This window comes from Podarcis erhardii (assembly GCF_964252035.2).
Source record: "Podarcis erhardii genome assembly, chromosome: 16".
Taxonomy (NCBI): Eukaryota; Metazoa; Chordata; class Lepidosauria; order Squamata; family Lacertidae; genus Podarcis; species Podarcis erhardii.
In genome coordinates this window covers 24135575-24156365 of record NC_138514.1, presented here as the reverse complement: position 1 = coordinate 24156365, position 20791 = coordinate 24135575, and the positions used below count along the sequence as shown (strand labels likewise).

The following is a 20791-nucleotide window of genomic DNA, read 5'->3' as shown; positions in this document are numbered from 1 at the left end:
TGGTCTGAAGTGTATCTGACTTTTAAAGAGAAGAAGGAAAGCAATTTAATTTTCCACGTGGCAGTCTGTCAATCTCCTGGATCGATCGAGGAGCTTGATGTGAATCCAAAATGTAAGGAATCGAAAGGGATCACCCATGTGCCTTGCATGTCAATTGGTCAACGACACAGCCTGCCCATCGTGGCCTAAGCCTTTAGTTTACAAGCAGGGACACTGCTCAATCAAGTGAGATGGCTGTGTGAAGACAGGACTCCATCCCCTGGGAAGACAAGTCTGCATGACAGAAAAGGTATCCGAGTAGGATGGGCCAAAACTAAAGAACAGGGAAACATTTGTCAATCAAATGACTAAAGGGAAAACATTCAGAAAACTCCCCAGCACTGGAGAGTACAAATGTGAATACACTTAGATCTGCAGCATGGATTTCAGATTTACCAAACTAAGCAATCTAAGCAAATGGGAAAGCATTTTCCACTGCTGCTGGGTGAAATTGGGTTCATGCTCCAGTCCTGCTTCTCAAGCAGACAATGTAAGTTACTGAATTCAATGCAAAATAACCACTTATCACCTTTGGCAGTTCTTTTCTTTGAAAGAACATCACTTGGCAGAGCTCAGAAGCAGCGCTGTCTAGCAGGAAGGCACCCATCTTACAGAAAACTGGCTTCCAGCTCTGCTAGTGACCTTGTTTGACCTTGGCAAGGCCTTCTAATGCTTTCCCTTTTTTCCTTCTCACCCTCTCAGTCACAAAGACGACAATCCTGGCTATGAAACAAAATTTAAAACAGGAACGCAAAATTGCTCAGAGAGGTAGCTTGGTGGATAATGCATGAGAGAGGTGTTAGAATTTCCTTTCCCTATATTGAAAAGAATGAGGAAAATTTGCTCCTCAAAAATGAAGCCTTGGGTAAGTGATCAAATGCTTCTATGCTTTGCCTCAAGACTCAAGCTATACTTCTGCTAAGAAGGGGAGAAGGTTTTGGCAAGTAGTAAAAGCAAAAGATGCATGAGAAATCCAAGAAAGTGATTACAGTCAACAAGCTGGCAGGACAAGCACAGAGTCGGTATGGGCACAACAAAATAAATGATGCATCAGGGATGGGTGCTGTCAGTTCAAGAAGTGGCCATGTTTCATCTATGCTCCAGCTGGCACCCAAAAGTAACCCACCCCAGCTGTGTAACTCTGGTTAATGTAAATAGGCACTATTTTTGTTTAACAGGCACATTCCAGGTTAATACCAAAAATGCACAGAAGGACTATGGTTCATTGTGATGTCCAAACCAGCTCAAAGTCTGCACATTGAGGCAGAAGAGATAAACTGCAACATCCAGCTAGGAGTGGGTCTTAAAACATGGGACAAAATGTTTCCCAGGGATTACTCTGTACCTGCGATTTCATCTGCGCTGCCTTTTCTGGATCAACAGCCAAAACGTGCTGGTAATGGCGGATCGTGTGCAGGCGGTCTTTGTTCTCTGCCCGGACATAACGCTTCAGGGCTTGCAGGATACGGTGAGGCTGTAGAAGTTAAACCAAACTGATGAGCCAATAGAGAATGGAAGATAGTCCAGTGATTTCAACTGTGCCCCTTAAGGTCTATCTGCTTTATATGAAAAGCAAACCAAAGCACACTTAAAATATTGTGTATTAGCAAGGAAAAGACACATGAGCTGCTGCTGCACCACAGGCAAGAAGCTGGAGCTAGGCCAGGCAAGACGTAACTGGACAGGATTCAGATTTATAGGAAAATTCAGCAGCCATTATACTAATGCTATACACCCAGAATGCCTACCTTACAGCTGCTCAATCAATTATTGCCTCTCTTCCCACCCACCCACCCTTTTCTTCCACTAGCTGTCAATGTTTGCACTTCTTCCAGACACTCCTGGCCTTCCCTTTAATGCATGTACTTGAAACATCCCAAGGGGAACGTACCCGCGGAGAATCAGTCTGCAGAGCAACTAGGTAATTTTCCAGGGCAATGCGACGGCGGTCATCCAGCATGGCTTCCACACGAGCGAGATGAGTCTCCACCAGCTGCTGCTTCTCACTGGCTGCTTCCTTCTCTAGAGATTTAGCCATTGCCTGGAATCGCTGCAGAAGGAAAATGGTGCAGTTAACAGGTGGCAAAGAGATTAATTACTGCTATTCTGATTAGCTACTTTCAGATGCATTTAGTCAGACAGCACCTAAAAGACGCCTGGGAGACAGATTTGGCATCTATATCATGGTAGGTGTATTCTGCAGGTGGAGTAGCAGTCTTTGCAACTTAGTCCAAAACTGGTTTGGAGCAGAAAATGCAAAAAACTTTGCAGTCAGTGGATAATCTAACACTGCAGTCACTCTCAGGATACAGAGTTGAATAACTATTTTAGTACTGGTGACCATTTGCCTATTTAGTGACAGCAAACAGGTTGAGGGCTTGCCAAAAGCCTGCCAATGGCTCAATTCAAATGTAGTCCGAAGCCAAACCATGGCTTAGTGTGAATGTACAGCCTCTCAGAGAGGAGGTAGTGGTCACAACATTGGAGAAGCAGAACAGCCACTTTCTCCTCTCCAGGAACCCGTGCATTTCTGCTCAGGCGCTGTTTTCAAGACCCTGTCTCTACCAGCTGGTAAGGAGAAGAAAGATGGGGTAGGCCAGAAAATCCATCCGAACATAACTACCTGGCAGCCCTGCTAACCTTGAGGTCCATATTTTGTTAAATTGGAAATATTAATTTGTGTTGCTGTAAGTTTTTGTTTGTTTGCCTTATAATTGAATTGTTTAGTTGCTTATGTGTCCTCTTTATATGATTTTGTAATTTTTGTATACTGTTTCTCTCTGTTCATTTTTATTAAGGTGTTCTCTGCTCTGGGATTGAAAACACTAAATGAAGAGTGGGCCATAAAGACTGTAAATAAATAATGTCTGAACTGAGGGTCCAGCGCCTTAACTACTTCCTAAGGTTCCAAACCTCAACCTTACAATCCTCCAGGATGAAGTGACTGAGCAGTTTAATTTTAGAAGAATAGGAGGCTGGTGTTTTTTTGCTAGTAGCTTGTATGAAACTTTGCATTTTTATAAGGCTAAATTAGAAAAAAATGGCATTTTGTGATTTTCTGCCATGAAGAGAAAACAAATTTGCTTATGCCGCTGCAAACCAATTTAAAGGCAATAAAGGCAAACACAATTTTAAAAAGATAATAGAAGAAAATCAATTTGGAATTGTTCATTTGCAAACCATTCTGTTCTCTACATGTTTCTCGGCTGGTATGAACCAACTTCCAGAACACAACCAACGAAAAGCCACAGCAGATTTTATTCTCAAAACTATTTTACCAGGAAGGTGGTTTCCTCATCCTCATGGGTTTTCACCAGTTTTGAACAAATAAGATCTGTGGGTTCTTCAAATGGGCCACATCTGAGCACTCTCAGCTGAAGCAAACATGGCTGGTTTTCTACAGTTCTATTTTCACAAGCCACCAACATGCTCAGTGGTTGATTTCATCTTCTCCTACCAGCCAGAAGAGCAGTGGGTACTAAGGAGTACTGAATCCAAGAACGGAAAAATAACCCCATGAATGAGACATCCCTAGGTCAACAGCTAGATGGCAAAAACAGTTTAAGTTAGTGGTCTTATTCTGACTGTTGGGAAACTGTAAAAGCCAACTATCCATTCATGCTCTAGGAGAGAACAACCAACTTCACTCTGATAGTTTACCTGCATGAGAGTTTGCCTCTCGGCCTTTGGGAGATTCTTGGCCTGGCGCTCTGCTTCTTCCCATTCCTTCTTCACCTAAACAGGTCAGAAAGAGACACAAATCTGGTCCGTGAGGACAAGCATGACTGATCCACATGTAACACACCAAGTTCATTTAGGTTATTTAATACACCAGTCAATACAATTTCCACAGCTGTTTCCAATATAAACATATATTTAAAAAAATAAAAAATACCAAAAACTATTTGTTAAAGGTTTAACAGAAAGCTGCAGAGAAAAATTCCTGTTGTGGAAAGACAATTCTAATTTAGGCTCTCAAGGGAGCAATTTGGCTTGGAGGGTTTATTGCTTTCACTATCCAAAAAGATAACTTTAAAAAAAAAACTTGGCCCAACTAAAAAGCAAAAGCCTGAAGTCGATGGCTTGGAGACAGCTGGCTAGCCACAATGAGGTTGCAGAGTTGAATTTGTAGAACAAGGGCAGCCCTGCTACAGTTTAAGAGGAGGCTCACCCGATCCATGCGGTTATGATGTCGAACCTCTAGCTGTTCTTTTGCTTTCTGGAAACGGGCATGCTCATTGTCGTCGGCTGGTGTTTCAAAGTAGACATCCACATCATCAGTAGGCACAGGAGTAGGAGGAACTGGGGAGATGACAGAAGACAGAACCTGTTGTGTCAATGGTCCTGGATCAGTCAGCTGCTGCTGTAACTAAGGGTGCCAGGGCAGGGGAACATGCTGCCAGTGGTTCCCCTCTCAGAAACAGATTTTAACAAACCCTTCCAGAACTCCTTTCTTGCTTCTATCAATTGCCAATTTTCTACAGCACCTCACACTGTATTATGGGAAGACAAGTAACATACTGGGATATCTCTAAAACCACCCCATTCTCCAACAGTGGGCATGGATTATGCAGGATCAATAACCAAACCATTGCTTAGAATGCTGCTTTTAATCTCGCAAGAGGTTTATGCAAGGCTGCATACATTTGTTGCTCAGTGAAACTACCCACAGATCGTTAGTGCAGAAATGTCCAGATTTTTCAGATATTCAGTCCCCAAGGAGAGATTTACACACTTCAAACTTCATTTACCCCGAAAAGCTTTATCAGGTGATATGGCATATCTCTCTCTCTCTCTCTCTCTCTCTCTCTCTCTCTCTCTCACACACACACACACACACACACAGAGAGAGAGAGAGAGAGAGAGAGTGTTATACAGCACAAAAAGGCACAGTAAAAACATTGACTTGTGCAGCAAATTGGACAGCTTTCCAAAGTGGAAAGGATGAGACTAGACCATATTTGTGCCATTAGGACTTTCCTAACAGTTGTTCATGCTACAGTACAGTGGTACCTTGGGGTGCGAACGGGATCCGTTCCGGAGCCCCGTTCGCATCCCGAAGCGAACGTAACCTGTCTCCGCGTGTCCGTGTGGGTCACGTTTCAGCGCTTCTGCGCATGACGTCATTTTGACAGTCTGCGCATGCGTGCGTGGTGAAACCTGGAAGTAACGCGCTCCATTACTTCCGGGTCGCCGTGGAGCCCAACCCAAATTTGCCTAACCTGAAGCGTATTCATCCCGAGGTATGACTATATTATCTTTAAGTGACAGGTTGTTGTTTATGCCTTTTCCAGCTTATCGCTGGGGCATGGTCTGCATCCTGACCCATTCTGAAGCAAAGAGCAATTAGTGTTAGGAATCATCAAACCATCTAGGACCAGGATATCTGAAGGACTGCTGTCTCTCATATAAACCTGCTTCTGTGCATAGATCAATAGTCCTGCTCCTGGAACCCATGCTATCTGAACCAATACTGTGACCGGGGACAGGACTTTTTCCTGTTGTCGCAACCAATGCTTGCATTCCAGAGTTTGAATTCCGATATCCCCCCCCCCCCCCAGATGACAAACAGAATTATATCTACTTGGGCTTCTATCTTCTTCCTCCAGAAGCATTTTAAAAATATTGTTCTTGTTGAATTATTTGGTTAGCTACCTTGCATACATTTGGTAAAAAGATGGGGTACTAATGTTTTAAGGAAATAAAAATATACTTTAAGTAAATGAGAGCCATCACTCAATATCTATGCAAGAATGAGTTCATCACAAATCCTGATCACCTGGATCAATCCATTTTGAAGTCAATAAATCTCATATCAAATTGAACTGCTTTCAGGCAGAAAGATTTTGTTCACAGAACTGCACATTTCATCCAATACCTTGTATAAAGCCCTGAGCGGGAGTTGCAACACGGCACTTGAACCCACAACATTTTTAGTTCAACATGGTAAGCATTAAGTGAAACAGTGGCAAGACAGCACACATTGCACATGTAAAAAGGCATTCTCTCTCTCTGCAGATGGAAGCCAAGACTGGATGTGTCGCATACTGTTTAGTGTTTCTGAATCAGGCTTTGATATGGAGGCTCCAATTTCCACCCCCAAATCCTTCTCGGATGGGATGAACTTTTGTCCAAAAAGCTCCTGACATCCGCATCTTTTATTCCACCACTTCAATCAGATCAACCTAATCAAAAGCATTTGCATGGAACCCATTTTGTAAACAGGATTACTGCTGTATAGACAGACTGCCAAGCCCTAGAAAGCACAAAAAAGCCTTTCAAAAGGCCTCTGCAACAGCCAAAAAGGAAAGTGCTGGAATTTAACAATAACTTAATTTTTTTGGGGGGGGGGGATATTTTATTGTGAGAGCAGGCAAAAGCCTCAAGCTATCGAATAGAGTCATCAAGCTGTAGCTCATATTTCTAATGGTGCAGAAAATGAAGCAGTTATCTTCCATTCAAAAAAAGGGTGGGGGGAGAGGGAGAGTACCAGTGTGTATCTCATACCAGTAGCTACATATGGAGGAAGTGTTTGAAAGGATGCAGGATTCCATGGGAAGGGAGTAAGAAAGGAGGTCAGCTGAGGTGAACAAGAGCAGCAGTTTTAAGAAACAAAAATGTTCAATTCCAACTGCAAAAAGTAGAAAGGGATCAATTGAGCCTTCATTGACCTTGCAAAGGTGAGATGCGTTAGAGAAGCAGACCAGTGTGTGAAGGGGAAGCCAGTCTTCCCAAGCTGCAGAAACATAAGCTGGACCTAAAACCTAAAGCAGCACAGACAATAAAGACTACTGCAGGACAGACAGCATTTCAGCAGACACCAGGATTCATAGAACAAGGCTACACACAGCTCTTTCCTTGACCTGGTCAAGGATGAGAAGACAGACAGGACAACAGCTTGCTGCAAGAGGGCAGGTGGGAGGCAGGACTTACTCATCTTTTTACACACAGCCATACAATAGTCCTCTGACTCAAAATTGTTCCTGTTTCCTCCGCAGCCTCCATATATAAAGCGAATGCACTTTTTCTTGTACATGTCGAAGTACCAACGAGGCATCACAGACCGGCAGGGACCTGTCATCGCCTCCTGGGAGCAGACAGCTGTGTGGGAGATGGTTAAAGCATCAGCTGGTGACAAGCACAGCTTAGCTAAGCTATTACAACAGCAGCGATGGCTCTAGGTTAGTCTTAGCTGAAGAACTGACATTTGCCTGGGGTGCTACAGATCCATTATCCACAAGCTTCCAGTTTTCCCATCACTGAAAAGAAAAATCTGTTTACCAGGGCCAAAAGTAGGCCCAGTGATGATAACGCTATCCCACTCAACTTCATCTGTGCCACTTCCACAAAGGGGAAGTAGGAAGAAAAAAATATTTTGCAGCACAGAAACATCTAGGCCACATTGCACCATGCAAACAACTGTCCCAAAGCTTCCATTCAGTTCATGCAAAAGACGTTCTGTGGTTAGCAACCAGGTTAGGCAGGTTATGTGGCAAAATGTTTTATTCTTCCTGCTTCCCAGAAAGGATAATATCGGTGGACGAGGAATTTCCTTTGCTGCCTCAGTTCCTTCAGCTTAGCCTTTCCCTTTCTCAACCATAGCTAATGCTTTGTGTCTGCTACCTTTCAGCACCTTTCTAGGTAAATTGTGCAACTTGGAAAACTGTCTGAAGAATCCACAAATACTGCTTTGAGCATATGAAATGATCATCTACTGTGGAAAATAAGCCCATAACTTCATTTGGGGGGGTGTCCTAAATGGCCATGTCACACTGGTTAAAAGCCTAGAACATTGTAATAAAAAGACCTTCAATATGGTAGCAGACTTGGTAGCTTCAACCACTCCCACCACCAGGGGATCAAGGGACCTCAGGAGAGTGGAATCATTCATGTCTTATTGGGTTAGAAGTTCCTAAAAGCTGAGGCTCTGCCCTAGTTCTCACTTATGGCGATAAACCTGGAACGCACACGGTAAATTTAGGAGGGGAGTGTGAATTTGAGACCATTTCTTTCAAGCATTGAAATACATCCACATAATATGGATGGCATTCTGTACTCCAACATATTTGAATGGAAGCATAGAAACAATTTGACTATTAATGCTACGCACATGGAAGAAAGTTACTTTTGGATTTAAAGCCTACTTTCTGATAATGTTATAAATTTAAGATTGAAAATTTGCATTTCTACATAGCAAAAGTGTATTTGTCATAAAGTGTATTTTGTCATCTGAGGAACAATTACAGAAGGCAGAAGCAAGGAGGCTAAGCATTTCATCATTCCTCAAGAGGATTTCCTACTGCATGGCTTCCTTTGGGCTATATATTTGCACCATGTTGAGAAGTCCAAAATTTGGAACTGACATACATCAGTCACAAAAACTGGTGCACCTTAATCCCATTTGCTTCACATTAGAGAGGCTTTAGGAGACACTGGCTAACTAACAGCTGTTTGAGTCAGAAAAATTATGTGTGTGCGTGTATGTTTGTTTTCCACAAACCCTGCCCCCCCAACCACCAAAAAAAGTCTGACTATTCAATTGCGGTTTTCAGGTTGTTGTTCTTTGAGAAAGAGTGCTTACTTGGTGCAATTTGAAATCTTGAAGGTATCATACTGAAGGGGAAAAGCGTAACCAGCTAGGAAAGCATGCAGATCCCAGGTGGCCCTTCCACACGTACTAAGCTTTACTTCCAGCAAGTGAAATCATGGTATTATGGAAGCTTACCAAAGAGTTTGTACCTGCAAGGTTACAGGAGTTGCTGGCATCTGTTTGACAATCTGAATTTATCTACATTTTATGCCGATACCGTTAACTGGCCTGCTGTAAACGTCACTATAAGAGTATGTAGCCAAAAGCAGAACTGCTTATACTAAGCTTGCCCCACTTTGGGATAGATGGGCTGACTGATGGATAAACTGTAGCATACATAGAAATGTATAAATGACAAACCATTTGATCATTTTTGATAGTATTCTTCCTAGTTTTTCTATGGAGGAGAAAATCTGAATAACTTTTCACCCAAGTAACCCATATTTTAAAAACAACAATGTTTTGATTTGCAATGTTTTCAAAAATTAGATAGCAGAAAGCTATTTCAAGGTAGTCCCAAGAGAGTGCCAGAGGTAAGAGCTGCCAGTGATACACTTGGCAAGTAGGCACTGTATGTCCCACAATTTGGGGGAAGGAAAAGACTAGTCTCTAATGAATGGCATACAAGCTCTTCTCCACTGACCTATTTGGCAATTAAAACATCCAAATAGGAAAAAGGCTACTAGACTAGAAGTGGAACATTCAACATATGGATTGGCAAGATCAATTTGACAGCTACTGGAATAAAGAAGAGCTGAGTGAGCTGCAATGTGGCTGTTTACCTTTCACATCACTCATTATTTCCTTCTCAGCAAGCGATTTCTCATTGCTTGGTTCTGTCGGAGGCTCCTCATTGTAATCTTTATAGCCATCATAATAGTAATCCCGATCTACCACCACTTCTTCCTCATCTTCTTCCTGTTCCTCCTCTTCATCATCCATTGTTGCTATTGCCGCTGTGAACTCTTCTGTATTTGCCTCGGTGGGGAACTCACTAAAAAAGATACATACAATTAGAATGCAAACCAACTGCTGTTTGCAGGCATGAATGTGCAGCGATTTGGCTTTGGGTCTCCTCAACTCAACTTTAAAAGAATTGGAAGAAAAGAATGGATGCACAACCAACTTCAGTTCTGGAAACTACCCTATTGCATCTACACAAGCTATTGTAGCAGTGGCTCCAAGATGGGCTCTTAAGTTTTATTATATGGATCTATTTCCAAAGACTCACAGCACCTCAGTAGTCCATGACCTTCAACCTGCCCACCCACACTTACGAGACCCAGGAGGAGGCAGGGGGAGAAGCAAAGAGAGAGGAGCACAGAATTTCAAAACATTGAGCTCAACAAAAATAAAACCCATTTCTTGAACCAGGCAAGACACCCCATGCAGCAATGCTAATGATCTATGGATCGTAAGAAGCTAGCATGATTCCATCCCATTTTTATGCTCTTAAGGTGGCCCTAACGTCGCCCAGGTCCATGGGGTCACGAAGAGTCGGACACGACTAAACGACTAAACAACAACAACGTCGCCCAATGATCCTCACAAAGCTTTTCTCTGCACAACATTGCAATAAAATGAAGAAAACATTGCAATAAAATGAGAAAAGAGCTTGTAACAAGTACCTTTTGTAACTGTCATAGTCTTCGTCCTCCTCCTCCTCTTCCTCCTCCTCCTCTTCTTCCTCCTCCTTGGAAAGAGCTTCATCAACAATTTTGGCCTGAGGGCAGCACACATACTCTGTGCCATGGAACTGGTCTACTCCACAAGGAAGCAGCATGCCATAGCTGTGCAGGATCATCCCCTCAGTCAAACAGGCCTGGAGTAAGTATTAAAAGCAGTGGGTCAGAACAGAATCTCTTGACTGTTTTAATGCGTGGACCTCTTACAACACTCCCCCCCCCACACACACTGTTAAAGGATGACATACAGATTTTGTATAGCATTGCATCTTAGCCTAGGCTGCAAAGGATCACTAGAATAATCTGCCATAAAATTGCTGATTGTTTAGAAGTGGTACTCAGGATAGGGCAGTGAATGTCAGCAGACGATGAAGGTCCATGCCTGGAAGCTGAAACTGCACATAACATCTAAGAAGTAAGATACCAACTTGTTGCTGACTCAGTTAGACCTTCCAGCAGGGGTTGGGGCTTTATAACTTCAACAGCCTTGGTGCAAAGTTACATATCAATGCAATGCACAATTTAGCTCGAAACCAAAGTTGTGCAATTCAAAGTAATTTTATGAAGAGAACATACTACTTCTGCACTTTAAACCAAGGAAGTGAAAGGGTGAATATTCCTTATCATTCTAGGAATCACACTTTAGAAGCATGTTAAGATGATGCTCAAATAAAAATCTGAAAATAGATCTGCCTTCCAAAAACTTGGACCAAAATCTCCAGTGTTCCAAAATAAGAACCCTGAAGCCCCAATTAGGCTACTATGTCCTAAGCAAGGGAGTCAAATGTCAACAGAACTCCACAGTTATGACAAACAAAGCCTGCATGAAACTGGCACAAACTAGAGTTCTCAAACTGCTAACTTAGTGAAATCATGACTCTGTGGAAAACAGGTTGTTGTTTTGCTTAGTAAATCAGGCTGAACAATAATTTGCACCCAGGATCTCAATTGCTTCATTTTGGTGGCTCAGTATTAGTCAAAAAGTTTGTAACTTGAAGATATTCTTCAAATTCGTTGCAAGCTGACCTCCCCTCTATTACTCCTTCAAAGAAGAAAGGCATTTCTAATTCTGTATTTCAAGCTTTCTCTCAAATCCCACTTTATGGCATCTTATGGGAGAAGGCCAGGGCATTCCTTCTCTTGCAGCCAAGTTACCTCTTTTGATATAGTGTGCCAGTACTGGTGACTTTTACACACATCCATCCGCTCCCTGTGGAAGAACCGGCACTTTTCTGGAACCAAGAGGACATCACTGACAAACTCACCCACTGTGAAAAAGGAAAGAGCACAAGTCAACTGCAAAATCATCTCACACACTAGTCCCAAGCTTTACTTTCTAGTTAGAGACATTTACTTGCATCTGATGAAGTAGACCATCAACCTTAAAAATTTATGCTACATTAAATTTGTTAGCTTATAAGGTACCACAGGATGCCTTGTTGATGCTACTAAAGTTTCATGTCTCAAAAAAAGATGCAATTGGATCCATAGGAATAGTAAAATATCTCTATATTTAGAAGGCCTCTCAACTGCAAGCATTTTCATTTTCATCTAGGAGCTCAGGATATTAAATTAATTCAAACAGGGAGAAGACATGATAAAGGCTTTTAAAACATGCATTTGAAGATAATTGGAAACTTGAGGTCGACATCAAAATCCAATATGTCTCCTCAGAAGTAAGTCTCACAAACAGGACTTACCTGTGAGTAAGCCCAGTATGAATGGGTCTGCACCCTAAACTACTTCAACTTTTTCTTTGAACACTCAATACTATAAGAAAGTTAACCAGAAAGGAACAACCAGTACTCTCTTCTCCAATAAAGGCTACAGCCATTGGCCATGTTCACATGCCACACTAAGCCACAGTCCATCTTAAACAATGAACATTCTTCTGCTCCCATCCCCATCTCACAAGTGCTGCATGGGCAGTACAACCAAGCCATATTATGGCCCGTCACATTGTACAAACACACGTTGTTTTAAGCCAGAAATAAACCACAGTTTGTTCTTGATTGGGTCACATTCGCAATCAAGCCAGGGGTCAGTAACTTTTTGGGGCATGCAGGTATATGTACAAACTGGAAAAACTGTTGCCAGGACCACACACACACTGCATACATACACAATGACTCTTCCCCGCTCCCCACTCAGTAATTAATTTGAAAATGATATTTTTGTTTTTATTCCCAAGCCTAGGTTGGCGGGGGGACAGGGACCTTCCTGGAGTGTGCAGCTGGGGAGGAAAGAGTTAACTTTCCTTTGCCAGCTTGCACACTCCAGCAAGCTTGTACTACCCCCAATATTTAGACTTGAAAAAGTCTTGTTGGAGCCATTATGACTTAGCCTGACTTGTGAACCATTTTACTGTCCAGTATCCAAGATGGACAAGGCTATTATTATTACTAATGCTATTTTTTAACACTTGTTTAGTGCTAACAGCATGCAAAGTCCTACATGGAACATTATGTCCACTGGACACTACAAGACTACGCAAATAGTATTATGCCAACTTTGCACATGCAGGGAGATTCTGAGTTGAGGCCCATTCAAGTGTGCTGCTCAACCTCATGCATTTGGGAGTCCCAATGTTGCATGGGGCATATATCCTATGTGTCCCACTAATCTTCTAAGCTGGGTTTTAGATGAATCAAGGGAAAGGGAAAGGAAAAGGAAAGAATGACAAAAGTTGAAGAAGTTGAGACTAAATAAAGAAACTGCAGAACAGATGAGGCAATAAGCAGTTGAATAAATGTTTGAATAAAAAGCAAATATAGCAGTCAGTTTATTTATATATGACATTTTTCACAAATTCACTGGGTTGCATCCAACAAAGTTCTATTTAGAGCAGGCCAATTAAAACTAAAAGGTCTAAGCCAGTCAAATTTATTGATTTCAGCGGGCCTACTCTGAGTAGGTCTAACATTGGACACATCTCAATGTTTTCTGTGGGTCACAGAAAACAGACAATTAAAACACAGTAGCATAAACACCATAATAAAAAAACATAATAGGTTGTAATTTAGCATTGACAAATGAATTAACAGTTTATTCAAATCATATAAAAAGTTCAAATAAGCATAAAGCATTTTTTTTATAAAAAAAAAAAAATTATAAAAAATTGGTCACCACTAAATTAGATTTTGAATTTGATGATAAGTGAAATTAAAGAAAACATAAATTTTATGGAGAATTGTTAGATTATATTTGATTGAGTGGATATAAGATCGTAAACAAGTTGATAATTTGCTTGGAAAAATCTTTTAACGATGTAAATGGGAGCGGGAGACGTGAGGGAATCCAAAGTGATGAAACTACGTTGTGATAGAAGTAAGATTGTTTATTATTGGTGCATTTGTATTTAAAAACTTTAATAAATATTTATATAAAAAAACAACAAATAAGCATAAAGCATACTAATATGTCAATTAAGAGCATCTAATACTAATAATATCAACAGCATTATAAACATATCAAGCAATCTGTTCAGGAGTTCATTTAACAGCTCAAATCAAGTAACAAGATGAAAAGATACAGCAGTCTCCAACCAACGCAGCTGAAGCATTATTTATTTATAAAGTTTTTATACCACTTAATAAAAATCTAAGCAGTTCAAATAAAAAATACAGGTTTCAATAAAGTGTAATAAAAGCTAGATAAATTAGATAGATGCAAAATACAACTGTGTATCACAAATAAAACTGAGCAGGGTATAAAACAAAAGCAAAATGAAAAACCAGCTTGGTTCAGGAGAGGCAATCCTGCTTAGGTATCCTGGTCCCAATCTGCTTTAAGGAAAACATTGAATTTGGCTCAGTAGCTAATAGGAAGCCAGTTGCTGAACTACATGTGTTTACTGGGCTACAGTTCCTATCATCCCTGGCCAGGGGTCATGCTGGCCGAGTCCAGCAACATCTGGAGGGCCACCAGGTGAGCCACACCTGCTATACATAAACAGCGATGAGGTGGCAGCTATTCCAGCAGCAGGGGAACTGGGAAGCAGAGCTAACTCATCTCCCTCAAACTGTCAGCTGGGGGCAACCATTCCATCAGACTGCCTCAGTGGGAGAAACAGGAAACAGAAGGCTCAGTCCACAAGGTTTTATGGAGGCCAAGCTCCACCAGGTGCCTCCTGCTCCTGAACTTTGCCAACTGGTCCATATAGGAACAAATGTTTAGAAACCGGTGCCTGGGTTTTTGTTTTCCCTTGTGTGTTGTGGGTTTTTGTTTTTGTTTTTTTAAGTGTAAGCCTGTGAGTAGGTATTGTCTTGTTTTGATGGTGTGTAAGATGTTCTTAGAGACTTTTTGGCTGAAGAGTAGGATATAAAAATCTTCTAAAGAAATAAAAAGTAAAATAATTAAAAATCCTGCTTTCGTTTGAGGTAAGACTCCCACCCACACTGGGATTCCAGCTATACCCCCAAACAGCAAGGTGAACCACAGAGCTCTTTAGGCATGCTACCAGGGGTGTACCTATGGGATGGCAAGGTTGGCCCCCACCAAGGGCCCAGGCTCAGGGGGGCACACAAAAATTGCACCTCTCCACTCTGGCTCTTCTAGGAGCCTTGGCAGAGCTCCTTGCCAAGAGCATGAGGGGCACCAATAGTGCTCCTTGCCAAGGGTGCCTCTGCATGCTACCCTCCAGTGACAGAATGAGATCCTCCTCTCACTGTGATCGCCAGCCAAGAAACGGTGCCCTCACTACAGCCTCTCCTCCCTCCCATGCCTATCTCTAGGCAGCAAAGCTCTGTGAGAGGCAAGATTGCTAGTTCAGTCCTCATTAAAGCATACAGTGCTCAAGGTAGCACAACACGCCTCATGCCCCAACACGCCACAACATGCCTCATGCCCCTGAGCCCCCTGTGATCCCCCCACAAGCTTCTGTAGCTGCTGAAAAAGTTACAGTTCCTGTGCAGATTCACCTCACAGCACTTCACTTCAGGTGGGGCAAAGGAAGTGGAGTCAGGAGTCCCCTGATAACAAATACTATCTCCATCACCACCCCTGTATCAGAAGTGGTATGATATGGGCCAGAGAAGCTATGCCACATGTAGACGTGTGGCAGAAAGCACAGCAGTGAGGGGTGGGACTAAGGAGCAAGGGTGTGGGGATCAATGGGTATTTCCTGCCATAAGCAGAAGCAATTCTGAAACCAACAGTATTAGGCAAGTGTTCCCATATTATTCCACAGCACCAAAATGACGCAGCCTGCTTGGATGAGCTAGTGTGGTGATAGAATGGAATTCACCCTTGGCTTCCTTGAAATGGAGAAGTGCAACAACAGAGCCCAGAGAAGGAAGCACATCACCACCAATTAGCCAAAAGGCAAGCACGGCCTAGGAAATATTTATTTATTATTGCATTTATAGCCCAACTTATTTTCCTAAGGAGCTCAAGGTAGAGTACATAGCATCTTCATTTAATCACCACAGCAACCCTGTGAAGTAGGCTAGGCTGAGAAGCAGTGACTGGTCTAAGGTCACCAAGCTTCATGGTCAAGTGGGGATTCAAACCCTGGTCTCTCTGGTCCTAGCCCAGCAGACTAACCACTACACCACACTGGCTCTGAAGCAGCTGCTTGTGGCTCTCAGCCTCCTGGTCTTGAATCATGACACAGAAGTTCACAGTGCAACATGCAACACTGATTTCTTATTTATAATGTTCTTCTGAAGAAGAAAAAACCTGCAAGGAGAAGTCCTTTTTGAAGGAAAGATGGGATATAAACGCAATAAAAAGAAACTTATAGATTCCAGTGTAGTGTTTCTCAAACTTGGATCTCCAGCTGTTGCTGGATTACAACTCCCATCATCCCTGACAACTGGTCCTGCTAGGTTAGGGTCATGGGAGTTGTAGTACAAGAGCCGGGGATCCAAGCTTGAGAAACACTGCACTAGCGTTTCTCACCTGTTTTAATGTACAGTAAAGGCATCCATGACAAAAACCCAAACAATATTTGCTACTACAGTTTCATCTAACTTGCTGCCAACTCTAAACTGTTCCAAAGTCTGCTGTGACTTTGAGTTGGTATCAGAGCCAAGAACAAGGGCTTGTACATCTACTCAGTGAGGACAATGAACCTGGAAACAAATATGTCTCCAGTATATCATCTTATGGAAGCCAGAATACAATGTGAATGAAGTTAATTTTAGAAAGGGCACACATGAATTCCAACTCTGCTGTGTAACTAAAATTATCTCCTATATTGAAGGATCAGTAGTTTTTAAGGAAGTAACCCAAGCTGCGGTATGCATGTCTATCCTTCAAGAACACTGCTAATAGAGCTAACACTTCACATTTAAGCCAGACAGATGAGGCATTTCTAGTCCACGCAGCAGCTTAACCAAACAGTCTACGTATAGTCTGCTTTTTCTTCTTCACCAAGCCTAGCTCTGCTCCCACTCCCATCAACCTATTGTCTCACATATTTACAGTTCAGCAAGAGTGCCAACTGCGCCTCATTCTCCACTGCCATAGGAAAAGGGAAACCAGAGGAAAAGCAAAGCAAATTATCTACAAGGAGTATGAGGTTAAGTTTCCACCTGCAGCTGAAATTCTGTAAAAAAAACAAAACAAAACTGCACAGAAAATAGAGAAGGAGCACAATCACAGTAGTGGCCTATTTTCATTGAAAACTAAACCTTTCACAGACCAAGTTCATCTGTTTAGCACTCTAGAAGCACATCTTATGCTTACTGACTCTGCAGAGAATTTCAGAAATCTCCCACAATCTGAGCTCACTTTAATTTTTTTAAAAAGAAGGATATTGGTACACGTGACTGACTTAGGAAACTGGAGAAAGCCTCTCACAATATGGCCATGCAGAGACAGACTCTGTTTGCATGACATGCTCCAGTGGCAAACCATTGTGTTGCTTGTCAGGGGTCACCAAGTAAAGAGTCCCCACTCTGCCAATCTTGCTTTTAACTGTAGAAAAACTCTTCCCCCCCTCGGAGGCCATAGAAATAATGACCGCTACCTGCCTGCACTGGCACAGGGGAAAGCTCAAGCTAGGAGTTGATACAATGTGTTGCCCCATTTTGTTCATTTTCACATTTAAACCACATTTCACAACCTAGGGCATCGATCTGAATAAACTATGAGATATAAAAGATCAGCAAAAAAAAAATACCACACTAAAAGGAGCAGTCTTAGCACAGCCATTCACCAGCTTGGAGAAGGTGCCACAGCTGGCAATTGTGAGAGGTGCTTCTCATGAGACTCCAGAGCAGGGGTAGACAACCTAAGGTCCATGGGCTGGATGTGGCCCAATCGCCTTCTCAATCCGGCCCGAGGACAGTCCGGGAATCAATGCGTTTTTACACGAGTAGAATGTGTGCTTTATTTAAAATGCATCACTGGATTATTTGTGGGGCCTGCCTGGTGTTTTACATGAGTAGAATGTGTGCTTTTATTTAAAATGCATCTCTGGGTTATTTGTGGGACATAGGAATTCATTCTTTTTTAATATATATTTTTCCAAAATATAGTTCGGCCCACCACATGGTCTGAGGGATGGCCTACGGCTGAAAAAGGTTGCTGACCCCCTGCTCCAGAACAAATGAGACAGGATTTATCATGCTAATAAGGCAAAGGACATTCTACTGGCAAGACTTGAGCCACCCAGCTTAAGGAACATAGGAAGTGGCCTTATACTAACTCAGACTGGTGGGCTCTTCAGCATTATATACTGACTGGAAGTGGCTCTCTGGGATTTCAGGCCAGGGTTCATAGCAAGCTGGTACACTATTCCTTAATTCTAACAATATGCCCATCCCACCATCTCTCTCTAAGCCTCTATTCTGTACTTGGACCCAGTGGCGTAGCGTGGGGGGTGCAAGGGGTGCCAGCCGCACCGGGCGCAACATTTTTGGGGGCGCACTCGGAGCTCTCTGCCCCTACCTGGTCCTGGCTCACTCTCTCTCTCACAGTGCTGGCTGTGCGAATCTGATCCGAGCTGCCGGGTCGCCGCCCACTGTGGAGGGGGAGGGTGCCAGGCGTGCATTGCGGAGCAGAGAGAGAGCGAGGGAGGGACTATCTGGGGGAGGGAAAATGCAGCGGCCGCCCAGCGCAGAGCTGAGCGCAGGAGAGAACTACATCCGACCAGCCCAGTTTTGGAGGGAAGGTGTTAGTTGCGGCGGAGCCCTGGCGCCCCGGGAGGCTGGCCGGGCCGGTAATGGGGCTGGCCGGTGGCGCCGCTGCCATCCTGCGGACAAAAGGGCTGCCGCCCCCGGCCGAGCCCCCCCCCCCCCGCGAAACCAGGAGCAGCTCTCTGGTGCTCGAGGGCTTCGCAGGCCCTTCATCTCCCCTCCATTGGCGCCTCAGCCCCCAGCCCTGCCTGCGCGGCTCCTGCGTCTGGGGGCGCGCTCGCGCGGATGGGGTGCCGCTCCCCGCTTGCAAATGGTGCCCGTAAAGTCACATCAGAGACGCCCCCGGGACCCAGTTGCTGCCTTCTTCCCCGCCATGTGATTAAGCCTCGCACTACTTTGTGGCAGTGGTGTAGCGTGGGGGGTGCAGGGGGGGCCGGCCGCACCGGCCGCAACATCTGGGGGTTAGGGTTAGGGGGCGCAAATCCACGGGTTAGGGGGCGCAAATTACTTGCCTTGCCCCGGGTGCTGACAACCCACGCTACGCCACTGCTTGGACCCAAACTAGTGGACCTCAGAGTTCAAGAAAAAAGTGAAGGAGAATTCCTAAGCTTGAAATATGCCCACCCTGACAAATAAGAGTAACCAAAACTCCTTTCTTGGGTAGCTCTTGAGTTTATGAAAGATCCACTGCGTTTTCTTAAAATTTCAAGTTTCATTTTATGCCCAAAGACTCCATGCAAGTAACAATCAACTAACCAAATCATAGTTAAATCAATGACAGATACGAGCCTTACCATATTAATTCCATTAATTAAAACCAGCCAGAATAAAATAGAAAAGGTGTTCTATGCACTCTCTGCATAAATATTTTCAACATTTTTAACATTTGCTACTGAAAGAAACACCATTGGCATGATCAATATGCACAGTCAATGTTGATATGAAGTTTCTACATGCAAATAAGGGGTGGGGCGGTAATAACTAAGGAAATAGAGACTAACAAAAGTCAGGCATATCAATGGAAGTACTTACCAAGACACTTGAAGGGAACAACAATGTGGGTGTGGCCTTTGCACTGCTTCTTGCCTGTTTTACACCAGTTTTCAATGCTGACTGGCTCATTGGCTTCCACCACATTTGTAATCTGAAGCTCTGGATAAATCTATTTTAAAAGTGAAAAGAAATACTATACACATGGAGAATTGATAGACTCTTGGCAGGAGAGAGGAAAAAAACAACATTTTAAGAAGGAAAGATAACTCCTTAAGGGACACAAAATGTGCAAAAAGCCTGTTATGTTTATCGAAATAAGAAACTAGGTCAACAACAGGCCAGTTCACATGTAATGCCAAATCCCCATTTGGCATTACATGAACGACCCTTTTCCTCGCACATTCCCTTTTGCCTCCTCCTTCCCCCTTCACTTCACATATTCTGCTTTCCTAAGTAATTGTTTATTTAACAGAAACCATAACTTACTTCTACACTTGAATAAGCAAACTATAGTTTGCATGAGTGAATTCTGGTTGTGCCTTGTGGTGTTATATTAAAAACATAGATATTTAAATTGAACACCACTGAGACCTGACCATCTCCTATACAGATAATGAAATTCCTGAAGGTAGTTATTCTGGGCTTGAAAATACTCCAGCCTTGGAAGTTGCAGAAAGATCAAATTTTATCAAGGGTAAAACGGATTTTTCAAGAAAAAAAATATCCCAAAATTCACAACTGCCAACACAATGATGCTGGTTCTTTGCTTCCTAAGCACAAGAACATATGCATGACTTACACATATGCTGAAAGCTTCCTCCTTTATTTGCTTGGGTGGGCACTATCAGATTGTTGGTACCAATGCAGCACCTTAAAGAAGCCGAAACACGCTGCTGTTGTAACACCAATCACCTAGCACAGCCATGACGGTGGCTTTGGGGTTAGTATCCTGGGTGACACGGCCAGGTCAAACACAGAAAATGCGATTGTATCAGGTGCACCTGCAACCTTAAGGCCAGAACCTGCAGCTTACAGTCATTCTTTGTCACTTCTGCTCATTGATGCACTATCACTGAAAGTTAACAGTCATCAGGATCTAAATGATGGTTGAACTATCACTACTTACCTCAGGTAACAAGGCAACTAGTGATATGCAGTGTGTGTGTGTGTGTGTGTGTGTGTGCGCACACACACACACACACACACACACACATGCGCGCGCACGCGCACGCGCACACACACACACACACAGAATGTATGTCATTGCAAATACTTCAGAATAGCTAGACAGAGAAAGGAATGCAATCCCCAAACCTTTTACAATGGAAGCCTTTGCAAAATGCTGAACAGACAAGAGTAACACAAATCCAGTGCGTATGAGTTTTCATGCACAGGGAAGT

At 43.0% G+C, this 20791-nt stretch overlaps 1 protein-coding gene across 6 annotated transcripts in view; it reads right to left on the bottom strand.

Moving 5' to 3' along the window:
- Positions 1-20791, bottom strand: part of APLP2 (amyloid beta precursor like protein 2) — a 53790-nt gene that overhangs the window by 9636 nt on the left and 23363 nt on the right. For 4 of the 6 annotated variants that reach the window (XM_081843995.1, XM_081843997.1, XM_081843996.1 and 1 more), the window contains exons 3-11: positions 19431-19560; positions 11470-11582; positions 10258-10451; positions 9412-9623; positions 6973-7140; positions 4211-4341; positions 3700-3774; positions 1931-2089; positions 1385-1513 (exon numbers count right to left, since the gene is read on the bottom strand). In XM_081843995.1, the coding sequence (XP_081700121.1) occupies positions 1385-1513; positions 1931-2089; positions 3700-3774; positions 4211-4341; positions 6973-7140; positions 9412-9623; positions 10258-10451; positions 11470-11582; positions 19431-19560 (1311 nt within the window). The remainder of the gene's footprint in view (positions 1-1384; positions 1514-1930; positions 2090-3699; positions 3775-4210; positions 4342-6972; positions 7141-9411; positions 9624-10257; positions 10452-11469; positions 11583-19430; positions 19561-20791) is intronic. The other 2 variants (XM_081843999.1, XM_081844000.1) reach the window with 1 other exon arrangement.